Raw genomic sequence first — 14,612 nt, forward strand, 5'->3', positions numbered from 1 at the left:
CTTGTGAGGCTAAGGCAAGAGAATCACTTAAGCCAAAGAGTTTGAGGTTGTTGTGAGTTATGACACCACAGCCGGGCAGCACCTGTGGCTCAGTAGGTAAGGCACCAGCCCCATATAGCGAGGGTGGTGGGTTCAAACCCGGCCCCAGCCAAACTGCAACCAAAAAATAGCTGGACATTGTGGTGGGCGCCTGTAGTCCCAGCTACTCGGGAGGCTGAGGCAAGAGAATCGCTTAAGCCCAGGAGTTGGAGGTTGCTGTGAGCTGTGTGAGGCCCCGGCACTCCACCGAGGGCCATAAAGTGAGACTCTGTCTCTACAAAAAAAAAAAAAAAAGACACCACAGCCCTCTAAGGGCAACATAGTAAGACTCAATCTCAAAAAAAAAAAAAAAAATAGGACACCATGGGTATCTAATCAAGGTTTGAGGAAAAGGAGAAAATTCCTCCTGCAATAAAAAGAACCTAAATTTTCAATACATTTGAATGTTCAATAATCCTAAACAAAATTGAAGACTTAAACAGTCCAATCTCCAAATATCTAACCCTACAGTCAACTAGGAAGAAGAAAATGTTTTAGAGCTACTATCAAAAACCTTCAACATCTACTGTCTCCTATTCTCTTTGTGTATTTAGAAAAGAAGATACTCAGGAATAGAGACCATATCCTCCCCTTGATATGACTACAGTGGATAATTCTAAACACTATGGTGGTATCCCTTTACAACTTTGCATGAAAGAACGGGACTATGATATATTTTACATTCCATGCTGTATCTATCAGGATTATATCAGCACAGGATGCTTGATAAAGACATTTTTTTGGGGGGGAACACTTGGTAATAATTAGATTATGTATTCTCATTTAGCTCTCCTTAATCTAAATTTCATATTAAGTCTGAGTCTCAGCAAGAATAAAATTTGCCATTTCCATTTTCTATACTTCCTCACCTGGCAGTGTTGTACTTCATCAGCCAGAACATGAATAACTGACTGGGGCCCACCTTTCACACCAAACAGGTCCAGTTCATCTAATGCTTCCAGGGCTGCCTGTGAGGAGCAAAGAAGGTAACTGCATTAAAAAGATACATATTTCTTCTCACTATAACCCTTTATATTATTAATACACATAATGTCACCTTACATAGGTAATGTATTCCTTTGGCAAAGCTCCAAATAAGATATTAGCACATAGGAAGTATAGAAGTTGTGTGGCTATAAAGGTATTAATGCAACAACCATTAGGTTATTACTATATACCTAAGTTTCCATAGAGAAGCAAATGCCTTAGAAAAATGCTACATTTCACTTTGAAGATGAAAGTTACTAGTTATCAAGGCAAAGGAGGAGTTTCCATGTATTTTTTGAAATATGCAATGTGTTTCTGTTGACTATCATCACCCTGTTGTGCGATAGATCTCAAAATTTGATCTTCCTATCTGAAATTTGTGCCCTTTGATAAACAATCCCCCCTTCTCTGCATTCCTCTGGGGTAACTATCTCCCTTCAGCCTTGGGTAACTATCATTGAACTTTCTACTTCTATGAGTTTGGAATCTACAATTTTGGATTGTACATGTAAGTAAGATCATAATGTTTTCTTTAAAAATAGAATTTATTGGCTGTGAACAATGGCTAACATTTATAATCCTATCATTTGAGAGGTCAAGATGGGATGATCACTTGAGGCTAGGAGCTCAAAACCAGCCTTCGCAACATAGTGAGACCTCATCTCTGCAAAAAATGCTTTAAAAATTAGCTGAATGTGGTGGTGCATGCCTGTAGTCCCAGCTATGCAGGAGGTTGAGACAGGAGGTTTGCTTGAGCCCAGGAATTTGGGGCTGTACCGATAATCCCACTGCACTACTCCTTGGAAGCAGAACAAGACCATGTCTCAAAGAAAAACACAATTTATTTATTAATGTCTTGTTTTTCTAAACACATTTTCTCATCATAAAAGTAAAATATATTCCTTATAGAATATTTTGAAAACATAGTAAAGTATAGAGAGGACAAAAATCACCTAAAACAACAACGGTTTTACTAAGAAGAATATGATCGCATTAATGTACACAGCTATGATTTAATAAAAAAAAAAGAAACACTGTTAATATTTCTGACATTTCTTTGTAGCTTTTTCTATGCATATTTGTATATAGTTGAGATCATATTTAGTATCCTATGTATAATATTAATAATTACTAATATTATATAGCATCAGTATTTGTCCATGCTACAAAAGCTCTTATTTTGGCATATTTTCATATGGCTGTAATGAAGTACATTTAACCGTTTACCAATTGTCAAAAATTTAAGTTCACTTTAATTGTCTGCTATTACAAACTAAGTTTTTTTTTTTTTTTTTTTTTGACAGAGTCCCACTTTGTCGCCCTTGGTAGAGTATCGTGGCATCATAGCTCACAACAACCTCAAACTATTGGGCTTAAGCAATTCTCTTGCCTCAGCCTCCCAAGTATCTGGGACTACAGGCACCCACCACAATGCCTGGCTATTTTTTGGTTGTAGTTATCATTGCTGTTTGGCAGGCCCAGGCTGGATTCAAATCCACCAGCTCCGGTGTATGTGGCTGGCACCCTAGCTGCTGAGCTACAGTCACCAAGCCACAAACAGAGTTTTGACAAACATCTTTTGCTAAATTATAAATTCCTTGAGGTCAGGGATTGTGTCTTTACCAATATCTAGCATACAGCATGACATATCATAAATTGGATCTCAATAAATATCAAACTAACAAAATAATTCTTTGTTGCAATTTAGAGTTTTTTGTAAGCATTACCTTCTTTAAGTTGAATCACTAGGTCAAAGGGTGTGAATAAATTTTTAAGACATAATGCTAAATTTCTTTTCATGCAAGTTGTACCAATAATAGGAGTATCTTCCTTATACAATGTATTATCTCAAAAATTTTCCCTAATTTGGTAAAAATGATATATCCTTTGCATTTATTTACATTAAATTACTAACAAGGTTGAATATTATTTCAAGTATTTATTAGTTATCTACAGTTTCTCAATTACAAAATAGACTTAACCTGGTGTGTGGGTAGAAGGCAGTTCTGGAAAGCATCCCTAAGGAAATGACACCAAAACTGAGACAAACAGTGTGAAGTACAAGTTGGTCAAGCACAAAATACTCATTAGTTATGACAAAGACTTCAGCAGCAATCGCAACAGCAATAAAAATAAACAAATGGACTTAATTATGTTGAAAAGCTTCTGCACAGCTAAAGACACAACAAGTAAAGCAAATCAACAACCTTAAGAATGGGAAAATATATTTTCAGGGTATGATTTTGGTAAAGAGTTGATAACTAGAATCTACAGAAAACTCAAATTAATCAACAAAAAAAGACCAAGCAATTCCATCTACCACTTGGCAAGAGATACAAACAGAACCTTTTTAGATGAAGGACAAATGGGTAATGAACGTTTGAAAAAATGCTCATTGTCCCTGATCATCAGAGAAAAGCAAATCAAAACTACCCTGATATATCACCTAACCCCAGTAAGAACAGCCCATATCACAAAGTCTCAAAGCTACAGATGCTGGCCCAGATGTGGAGAGAGGGGAACACTTTTACACTTTTGATGGGACTGCAAACTAATACAATCTTTTTGGAAGGAAGTATGGTGAATCCTCAAGGAACTGCAATTAGATCTCCCATTTGATCCTGCAATCCCATTACTAGGCATCTACGTAGAAGAAAAAATCATCATTTTACCATAAGGATATTTGCACTAGACTGTATCACAGCTCAATTTACAATCACCAAAATGTGGAAACAACTTAAATGCCCATTAATCCACGAATGGATTAAGAAAGTGTGGTATACATATACCATAGAATACTATTCAGCCATTAAAAAGATGGACACTTTACATCTTTTGTATTAACCTGGATGGAGCTGAAACACATTCTTCTTAGTATCACAAGAATGGAGGAGCAAGAATTCACTGTACTCAATACTAGTATGAAGCCAGTAGATGATCTAATATATGCCCACATAAGAGAAAAACTCAAATCAATTTAAGGTGTGGGGGGGGTAGAGGAGTGAGGGAGGGGGAAAAGGGGCGGAAGGATGGGGGATGGGTGTACTTCCACTTAATGGGCACAATGTTAGGGGATATGGCACATCTCTTGGGGGTGGGACACAAATATAAGAAGGATTCTACCTAAAAACTGTAATCTAATTCTTTATACACACAAATTAATAAAAATAGAACTAGAAACAATAAAAAACAAAGAAAAAATGCTCATTAATTACTGTCTTAGTATTCTACCCCTTGCTTCCCGAAACTCATGTCCTCTCACAAACAAATACATTCATTCCAACACCATAGCCCCAAGTCTTGACTAATTCTAGTACCAAGAATAAAACTTAAGAGTACAAAATCTAATCTGTGAGCCTATGAAATCAAAACTAGTTACCTACCTTCAAGAATATCTGGCTCCATCCCTGGGAAAGTCTCTGCCTGGGACCTCAATCTGTTGATACATCCTTTGAAATCTACGTAGAAGGGGCCATGCCTCCATACCTCTTGCATTCTGTGGGCCTGCAGAATTAACACCATATGTATGCCTCTGAGGCTGGCTTGTACCTTTTGGAATGGTGGCACAACCTACACCTGTGGCTGCTTGAGCCACAGCTGGGGAAGCTGCCTAATAGCTGCACTGGAGTACAGGGAGCAAAGTCCTGAGACAGCCCTGGGCAGTGAGCCCATGGAGAATACCTCAGGTTTGCCTCTTGAAAATATTCTGCCCTCCTAGGCCTTTGAGCCTGAAAGATTCCTGAAATGTCTTTGGGGCCTTTCTTCCACTGTCTTGGGACAGCACCTGGCTCTTTTTAGCCATCTTTTTCATCTCTTTAGCAAATGATTTCTGGGCTACCCAGTTAGTTTCCTCTCCTGAATGCAATTACATTACTCTTTACATGGCCAGGATGAGAGTTTTTCAAATCTTTCTGGTCTTCCTTCCTTGTAATTATAAATTCTGTTTCTAATTTATTCATTTGCTCCTGAATGTCAGCATATATACCTAAAAGTAACGTGCAGCTCCTTCTATATTTTGCTTAGAAATTTCTTTTGCTGATACCCTAGTTCATCACTCTTAAGTCTAGACTTCCACAAAGCCATTGAGCATAGACCAAGTTCAACTAAGTTCTCTGTCAACTTATAAAAAGGATGACCTTCCAATACCTTTGTTTCTCAGTTACATCTGAAAGCTCATCAGAATGGCCTTTGTGGTCCATATTTCTATCAGCATTGTGGTCACAATGAGTCAACCAAACTCTAAGGAGTTCCAAACTTTATCTAGTGTTCTTGCCTTCTAAGCTATGATGAGAATCTACACTTTTATAGCCCCATCCTCCAATTCTTCTACACACTACCATTACCTGGTTCCAAAGCTGCTTCTACATTTTCACTTGTTTGTTATCAGTAACAGACCACTTCTTGGTACCAATTTTCTATTGTAGCATTTTCTATTGCTTATAACAGAATACCTGACAATGGATAATTTATATAGAAAATAAATTTTACAGTTATGAAGGCTGAGAAGTCCAACATCAAGGAACTGCATCTGGTGAGTGCCTTTTTGCTGGTGGGGACTCTCTGCAGAGTCCTGAGGCAGTGTGGGGCACCACATGAAGAGGGGGTGCTGAGTATGTGAGCTCAGATCCCTCTTCCTCTTCTTATAAAGCCACCAGGCCCATTCCCATGATAATGTATTAATCCATTAACCTACTAATCCCATAATCTGTAAATGGATAATCTCTTACTGAGGACAGAGCCCTCATGACCCTAGTCACCTCTTAAAGGCCCCACCACACAATAGTGCTACATTGGGAACTAAGTGTCAACATGAGGTTTGGAGAGGAGCAACATTTAAGCCATAGAAAAAAATAATTCTCTGTGTGTGTTTATGAAAAGAGAGAAAGACAGAAAGCAAATGTTAAGTGGGAAACTTGGGTGAAGGGCATATGGAAACTCTTTCTATATAACTCTTGTAACTTTTCACTAAGTCTGAAAAGATTTCAAAATAAATTTAAAAAACGTTTTAGTGGCTAAAAAGTTTTAAAGTCAAATATCCAAAAAGATTGATAATATCCAGAGTTAGTGAGGATTTGAGAAAAATGTTATGTGTGGTATATAATAGCATATAGCCCTCATACATCGATAGGAAAAACATATGAACTGGTGGAAATTTTTTGAAGGACAATTTAAAAGTGTATATTCTTTAACTCAAAGGTCCCATTCTTAGGAATCTTTCCTACAAAAATATTTGTGCTAAAACTGTAAAAATACTAGGATAAAGTGTGGAGAAAACACTTGAAGAAATTGGCACGGGAGAATATTTTATGAGGAGGAACCCCCTGGCAACTGAAGCACCACCAAAAATATATTACTAGGATCTAATCAAAATTAAAAGCTTCTGCATAGCCAAGAACACAGTAAGCAAAGCAAGCAGATAGCTGTCAGAATAGGAGAAGATATTTGCAGGTTATGTTTCTGAGAAAGGTCTGATAACTAGAATCCACAGAGAACTCAAACTAATTAATAAGAAAAGAACAAGTAACCCCATTTCATTGTGGGCAAGAGAATTGAACAGAAGCTTCTCTGAAGAAGACAGGCTCAAGGCCTACACACACACATGAAAAAAGGCTCATCATCTTTCATCATCAGAGAAATGCAAATCAAAACTACTTTGAGATATCATCTAACTCCAGTAAGATTAGCCCACATCACAAAATCCCAAAACTACAGATGTTGGTGTGGATGTAGAGAGAAGGGAACACTTCTACAGTGCTTGTGGGAATGCCAACTAATACGGCCTTTTTTGGAAAGAAGTTTAGAGAACACTTAGGGAACTAAAAGTACACCTGTTGTTCAATCCTGCAATTCCTCTATTAAGTATATACCCAGATGACCAAAAATCATTTTACAAGAAAGATATTTGCACCAGAATGTGTACTGCAGCCCAATTCATCATTGGTAAGTCACGGAAGCAGCACAAGTGCCCATCAACCCATAAATGGATTAATAACTGTGGTATATGTATACCATGGAATATTATGCAGTCATAAAAATATGGAGACTTTACCCCTTTTATGTTTACATGGATGGAGTTGGAACATATTCTTCTTAGTAAAGTATCTCAGGAATGGAAGATAAAATATCTAATGTACTGAGTACTATTATGAAACCAATATATAATCACCCACACTTTCACATGAATAATAAAACACAACTATAGCCCAGAATAAAGGAGGGAACAGGAAGGGGAGGGGAGGGGAGGGGGGAGGGGAGGGGACGGGGGTGGCCGGGTGGAGGGAGGGCAATCTCACCTATTGTGCATGTTGCAAGGGTACACGTCAAATTTATTAAGAGTAGAGTATAAAAGTCTTAACAGAACAAATTAAATAAGTGCGGTGGCTCACACCTGTAATCCGAGCACTGTGAGAGGCTGAGGAGGGAGAATTGCTTAAGCTCAGGAGTTCGAGACTTGCCTGAGCGAGAGTGAGACCCTGACACATGAAAACAAATGGAAAAACCCAGCTGGGCGCTGCAGCAAGCACAGGTAATCCCAGTGGATTCCAGAGGCTGAGGCAGCAGGATGCCAAGAGCCAGAATCTGAGGTTGCAGTGAGCTACCACACCCAGTGTACTCTGTTCAGGGGCATAGGGTGGGACTCTGTCTCAACAACAACAACAACAAAAAGTGAGATGAAGGCTATGTTAACCAGTTTGATGTAAACATTCCAAATTGTATATAGAATCATAACATTTTACCCAATAAATGTAGTAATGTACACAGTTAAGATTTAATTAAAAAAAAGAATTCTGATATATGTATACTATGGAATATTACACCACCATAAAAAGATGAAAACTTTACAACTTTTATATTTACTTTGGTGGAGCTGGAACATATTCTTTTAGTAAAATATCTCAATAATGGAAGAAAAAATATACAATGTACTCAGTACTATTTAGAAACCCATAGGGTGGCGCCTGTGGCTCAGTGAGTAGGGCGCCGGCCCCATATGCCGAGGGTGAAGGGTTCAAACCCAGCCCGGGCCAAACTGCAACAACAACAACAAAAAAATAGCCGGGCATTGTGGTGGGCGTCTGTAGTCCCAGCTTCTCGGGAGGCTAAGGCAAGAGAATCACGTAAGCCTAAGAGCTGGAGGTTGCTGTGAGCCGTGTGACGCCACAGCACTCTACTGAAGGCAGTAAAGTGAGACTCTGTCTCTACAAAAAAAAACCAAACAAACAAACAACAAAAAAGAAACCCATATATAATCATCCACACTTTCATATGAATGATAAAACACAACTACAGTCCAGAAAGAAGGAGGGAAGAAGAAGGAGTGGAGAAGGGAGGCCCAGATGAAGGACCGTATTTGGTGGGACCTCCCCTAATGTGCACAATGCCAGGGTACATGTCAAAACTATTAAGAGTAGAGTATAAATGTCTTAACAGAAGAAATAAGTGAGGTAAAGATTATGTTAACGAGTTTGATGTAAGCATTCCAAATTGCATATAAAATCAGCACATTGTACCCCATAAATGCATTAATGTAGTCATAATTTAATAAAAAAAATCTGTATGTATTCACAACTATCCTTATCAAAGCATAACAGGAATAGCAAAAAATGGAGATAATTTTATCAATAGAGAAATTATTAAATACTACATAGCAACCAAAAAGAATCAACTAGATTTATCTGCATAAAGTGACATGGATATATATTTGGTTAAGGTGTTCAGTGAAACACGAGATTGTTAAATGATAAAAATATGGCTGATTGTACCCTCAATGAATCCCCAACAATAAAAAACAATAAATAAATAATCAAAAAATGTGTGGTTATATACAGTAGGTATCTCTAAAAATACTAGAGTAGGTATCTCTAAAAAATCTAATATCTACATCACTTTGGTAATTTAAAAATACATTAAAAAGAAAATGTTTACTCAGGGGATATTTGATAGGTACAAAGTTCCACATATATTTCTAATTCCAGATGCATAAATTATATACCTCAAATTTTCTATCATCTTATTTTTGGTTTATTGCATGAAACAGCCTGAAAATGTTTTTGATAAAATTATTCCCTTATAACTGTTGCATTTTGCGTTGTATTTCTAATATATTTTGTTGTTTATTAATTAAAACTACACTCTAGACTAGACTTCCTCTTTTTTTTAATTAAATCGTAGCTGTGTACATTAATGCAATCATGGGGTACAATGTGCTGGTTGTATATAAAACTTGAAATGTTTTCATCAAACTGGTTAACATACCCTTTACAGCATTTTCTTAGTTATTGTGTTAAGACATTTATATTCTACACGCAATAAATTTCGCACGTACCCTTATAAGATGCACCGTAGATGTGGTCCCACCAAATACTCTCCTTTCACCCACCCTCCCATCCCCCCCTCCCTTTTCCACTTCTTCTTGGGCTATAATTGGGTTATAGCTTTCTTATGAAAGCTATAACTTGTTTCATAGTAAGACTGAGTACATTGGATACTTTTTCTTCTATTATTGAGATACTTTGCAAAGAAGAATATGTTCCAGCCCCATCCTCTTACCTACTTTAAGAGGTAAAGTCTCCATCTTTTTAAAGGCTGCATAATATTCCATGGTGTACATATATCACAATTTATTAATCCATTCCTGGGTCGAAGGGCACTTGGGTTTCTTCAATGACTTAGCAATTATGAATTGGGCTGCAATAAACATTCTGGTACATATATCCTTGTTATAATGTGACTTTTGGTCTTCTGGATATATATCTAGTAGAGGAATGGCAGGTCTATGTTTAGATACTAAGTGTTCTCCAAACATCTTTCCAAAAGTAATGTATTAGTTTGCATTCCCACCAGCAATGTAGAAGTGTTCCCTTTTTTACACATCCACACCAACATGTCTGGTCTTGGGATTTTGTGATGTAGGCTAATATTACTGAAGTTAGATGATATCTCAAAGTAGTTTTGATTTGCATTTCTCTAATGATTAAGGATGATGAGCATTTTTCCATGTGTCTTTAGGCCAAGCGCCTGTCTTTTTCAGAGAAATTTATCTTCAAGTGCCTTGCCCACCCTGAGATTGGATCACTTGTCCTTTTCTTGCTAATATGTTTGAGTTCGCTGTGGATTCTGGTTATTAAACCTTTGTCAGAGACATAACCTGCAAATATCTTCTCCCATTCTGAGGGCTGTTTGCTTGCTTTACTTACTGTGTTCTTGGCTGTGCAGAAGCTTTTTAGGTTGATCAGGTTCCAGTAATATGTTTTTAGTGTTGCTTCAATTGCCCAGGGGGTCCTCTTCATAAAATATTCGCCCAGGCCAATTCCTTCAAGAGTTTTCCCTGAATTTTATTCTAGTATTTTTATACTTTCATGTCTTAAGTTTAAATCTTTAATCCAGTGAGAGTCTACCTTAGTTAATGTTGAGAGGTGTGGGTCCAGTTTCAGTCTTCTACAGGTTGCCAGCCAGTTCACCCAGGACCATCTGTTAAATAGAGAATCATTTCCCCACTAATGTTTTTTTTTTTTTTTTTTTTTTGGCAGTTTCTGGCTGGGTGTGGTTTGAACCCGCCACCTCCGGCATATGGGGCTGGTGCCCAACTCCTTTCAGCCACAGGTGACGCCCCCCACTAATGTTTTTAATTGGCTTGTCTAAGATCAAATAATGGTAAGTAGCTGGGTTCATCTCTTGGTCGCTATTCTGTTCCATATATCTACCTGTTTTTGTGCCAGTACCATGCTGTTTTGATCACTATCGATTTATAGTAAAGTCTGAGGTCTGGTAGTGTGATTCTTCCTGCTTTCTTTTTATTTCTGAGTAAAGTCTTGGCTACTCAAGGTTTTTTCTGATTCCATATAAAATGAAGTATTATTTTTTCAATTATCTTTAAAGTATGACAGTGGAGCTTTAATAGGGATTGCAATAAAATTGTATATTGCTTTGGGTAGTACGGACATTTTAACAATGTCGATTCTTCCCAGCCCTGAGCATGGTATGTTTTTCCATTTATTAACATCTTCAGCTATTTATTTTCTCAGAGTTTCATAGTTCTCTTTATAGAGATCTTTCCAACCTTTGTTAGGTAAACTCCCAAATATTTCACTTCTTTGGCAATACTGTGAACAGAATAGAGTCCTTGACTATTGTTGGTATATATACAGGCTACCAATTTATGGATGTTGATTTTGTAACCTGAGATGCTGCTGTATTCCTTGATCACTTCTAAGAGTTTTGTAGTAGAATCCCTGGTGTTTTCCTGATATACGATCATATCATCTGTGAAGAGTAAAAGTTTGATCTCTTCTGACCCTATATGGATACCCTTGATCACCTTTTCTTCCCTAATTGCGATGGCTAAAACTTCCATTACAATGTTAATGAGCAGTGGAGATAATGGGCAATCCTGCCTGGTTCCTGATCTGAGTGGAAATGATTTCAATTTATCTCCATTCAATACAATATTGGCTGTGGGTTTGCTGTAGATGGCCTCTATCAGTGAAATGTCCCTTTTATACCAATTTTCTTAAGTGTTCTGATCATGAAGGGATGCTGGATATTATCAAAAGCTTTTTGTGCATCGAGAGAATCATATGGTCTTCATTTTTTAATTTGTTTATGTGCTGAATTATATTTATAGATTTACATATATTGAACCAGCCTTGAGACCAACTTGGTTATGGTGTATAATTTGTTTGATGTGTTGCTGGATTCTGTTTGTTAGGATCTTGTTGAATACTTTTGCAACAATATTCATTGATGATATAGGTCTATAATTTTGTTTTCTCGTTGGGTGCTTTTGTGGTTTTGCGATCAAGGTGATCTTTGCTTCATAGAATGTGTTGGATAGTATTCCTTCTTTTTCTATATTTTGGAAAAGATTCAGTAATATAGGTATTAGTTCCTCTTTAAAGGTTTGGAGTAATTCGGACGTGAAGCCATCTTGTCCCAGGCTTTTGTTTTCAGGGACACTTTGTATAGTTTATGCTATTTCAGAACTTGATATATGCTTGTTCAACACTTCCACTTGATTCTGGCTAAGTCTTAGAAGGTGGCATGCTTCCAAGTATAGGTCAATTTCCTACAGATTTTCATATGTCTTAGAATAAAGTTTCTTGTAATATTCATTAAGGATTTTTTGCATTCTGAGGATTCTGTTGTTATGTCATCATTATCATTTCTGATGGATGAAATTAGAGATTTTACTCTTTTTTTCCTAGTTAGGTTAGGCAAAGGTTTATCTATTTTATGACCTTTTCAAAAAAACAACTTTTTCATTGATTGATCTGTTGTATATTTCTTGTGTTTTCAATTTCATTTAATTCTGCTCTAATTTTGGTTATTTCTTTACTTCTGCTCGGTTTGGGATTGCAATGTTCTCCTTTTCCAGTTGCTTGAGATGTCCCATTAAATTAACTTCCTCTCTTTCCATTCTCTTAAGGAAGGCTTAAAGTGCTATAAATTTCCCTCTTAAGAGTGCCTTTGCGGTATCCCAGTATCTGATAATTTGTGTCTTCATTTTCATTTTGTTCCAAAAATTTGTAATTTCTTTCTTAATCTTGTCTATGACCGAGCTATAATTCAGTGTAAGGTTTTTTAGCTTCCATTTTTTTGTATGAGTATGTAGATTCCTGTTGTTACTGAGTTCAATTTTATTCCATGATGGTCCAAGAAGATTCAAGGAATAATTTCTATTCTTTTAAATTTGCTGAGGTTAGACTTCTGACCTAGGATGGGATCAATTTTGAAATATGTTCCATGGGCAGATGAGGAGAATGTGTATTCTGTTTTCTTATAATGAAATGATCTGTAGCTGTCTGTTGAATCCAAATGTTGAATGGTTAAGTTTAAATCTAAATTTCTTTGCTTAGCTTCTTATTTGAGATCTATCCAACACTGCCAAAGGAGTGTCAAAATCTCCCAATATTATGGAGATGGAGCAAATCAAGTTGCTCGTGTCTGTTAGTCTCTCTTACAGATTGAGGTGCATTCTGATTAGGTGCATATGTGTTAATAATTGAAATGTCATCATATTGAAAATTACCCTTAACAAATATGAAGGGACCATCCTTATCTTTGCTTACTTTTTTTGGTTTAAAGCCTATTGTATCTGTGAATAAAATTGGAACACCTGCTTTATTCTGATTTCCATTTCCTGAAATATAGATAATCATCCCTTCACCCTGAGTCTATATCTTTTAAGGTAAGATGAGATTCTTGTATGCAGTAGATATCTGGCCTGAGTTTTTGTATCCAGTCAGTCAACACGTGCCTTTTTAGAGGACAATGTAAGCCATTCACATTTATTGAAAATATTGATAAGCCTGGTAGAATTTGGGTATTGAGTTTTTCCAACATCCAGGGGACATTTTTAATCCCTTCGCCACTGTGGAAGGATTGATCAAAAGTTTCTGAGTGAGTTTACTTTTGTGGTGCAGGATTGTGGTGGTCATTATGGAAGATAGGTCTGAGAATATCCTGGAGAGCTGGTTTAGTTATGGCAAATTTCTTCAACATGCGAATGTCATTAACATATTTAATTTCTCCATCATAAATGAAACTCGGTTTAGCTGGATACAGGATCCTGGGCCGGAAGTTGTTTTGTTTTAGGAGATTGAAGGTTGATGACAATACTCTTCTGGCTTACAAACTTTCGGCTGAGAGGCATGCAGTCATTCTGATATTTCTCCCTTTTTAAGGTGATGCTTTTCTTACTTCGGCTGCTTGAAGAATTTTCTCCTTCATATTAACTTCAGTGAAGTTAATTATGATGTGTCTGGGGTTGTCTTATTCAGTTTGAGTCGTGCTGGGGTTCTGAAACTGTCTGCTATCTGAATTTCAGAATCTCTTGGCATGTCTGGAAAGTTCTCCTTCATAATCTCATGAAGAAGGGTCTCTGTGCTTTGTGAAGCAACTTTGTGTCCTTCAGGAATTCCTATAAGGCAAATATTAGTTTTCTTTGAACTATCCCAAAGTTCTCTGAAAGAATGATGTGTTTTTGCTCTCCAGTTCTCTTCCTATTTGAGAGTTTGGGAGCATTCAAAAGCTTTGTCGTCAATGTCAGAAATCCTTGCTTCTGCTTGCTCCACTCTGTTACTGAAGGATTCTACTGTATTTCTCAGATCTTTGAGGGATGAAAATTCTCACCTCAATGTGTCAAAATCTTTGGTGATTTTTGTCTTTGAATTCAGTGAATTCTTGAGACAACTTTTGAACTGCTTCTTAAATTTCTAATTCCAATTTTACGTCCATTCCATTAATCTTATTTCCAATCCAAACTCTGAATTTGATTTCTGACATCTCTGCCATTTGTCTATGAATGGGATCTTCAGTTGTGTCCGCTGTATCGTTCCTTGGGGGAGTTGATCTACTCTGGTTATTCATGTTACCGGAGTTTTTCTGCTGATTCCACCCCATGATTATTTTACAGCATTTGGCTAGTTGAGCAGATAAGGTGAAGTTGGGTTGAGGGGCTCCTGGAGTAGTGATTATCCAGCCCTTTGCCCAAGAGGTGGGACTTGTATCTGTACCTTTTCCCCTAGAGCTTTACAAAGGACCTGTAC

At 37.1% G+C, this 14,612-nt stretch overlaps 1 protein-coding gene across 2 annotated transcripts in view; it reads right to left on the reverse strand.

Annotated features, from left to right (window-relative positions):
- PHKA1 (phosphorylase kinase regulatory subunit alpha 1) overlaps positions 1-14,612 on the reverse strand; it is a 397,078-nt gene that overhangs the window by 332,756 nt on the left and 49,710 nt on the right. For both annotated transcript variants that reach the window (XM_053580169.1, XM_053580168.1), the window contains one exon: positions 948-1,046. In XM_053580169.1, the coding sequence (XP_053436144.1) occupies positions 948-1,046 (99 nt within the window). The remainder of the gene's footprint in view (positions 1-947; positions 1,047-14,612) is intronic.

This window comes from Nycticebus coucang, chromosome X, assembly GCF_027406575.1.
Source record: "Nycticebus coucang isolate mNycCou1 chromosome X, mNycCou1.pri, whole genome shotgun sequence".
Taxonomy (NCBI): Eukaryota; Metazoa; Chordata; class Mammalia; order Primates; family Lorisidae; genus Nycticebus; species Nycticebus coucang.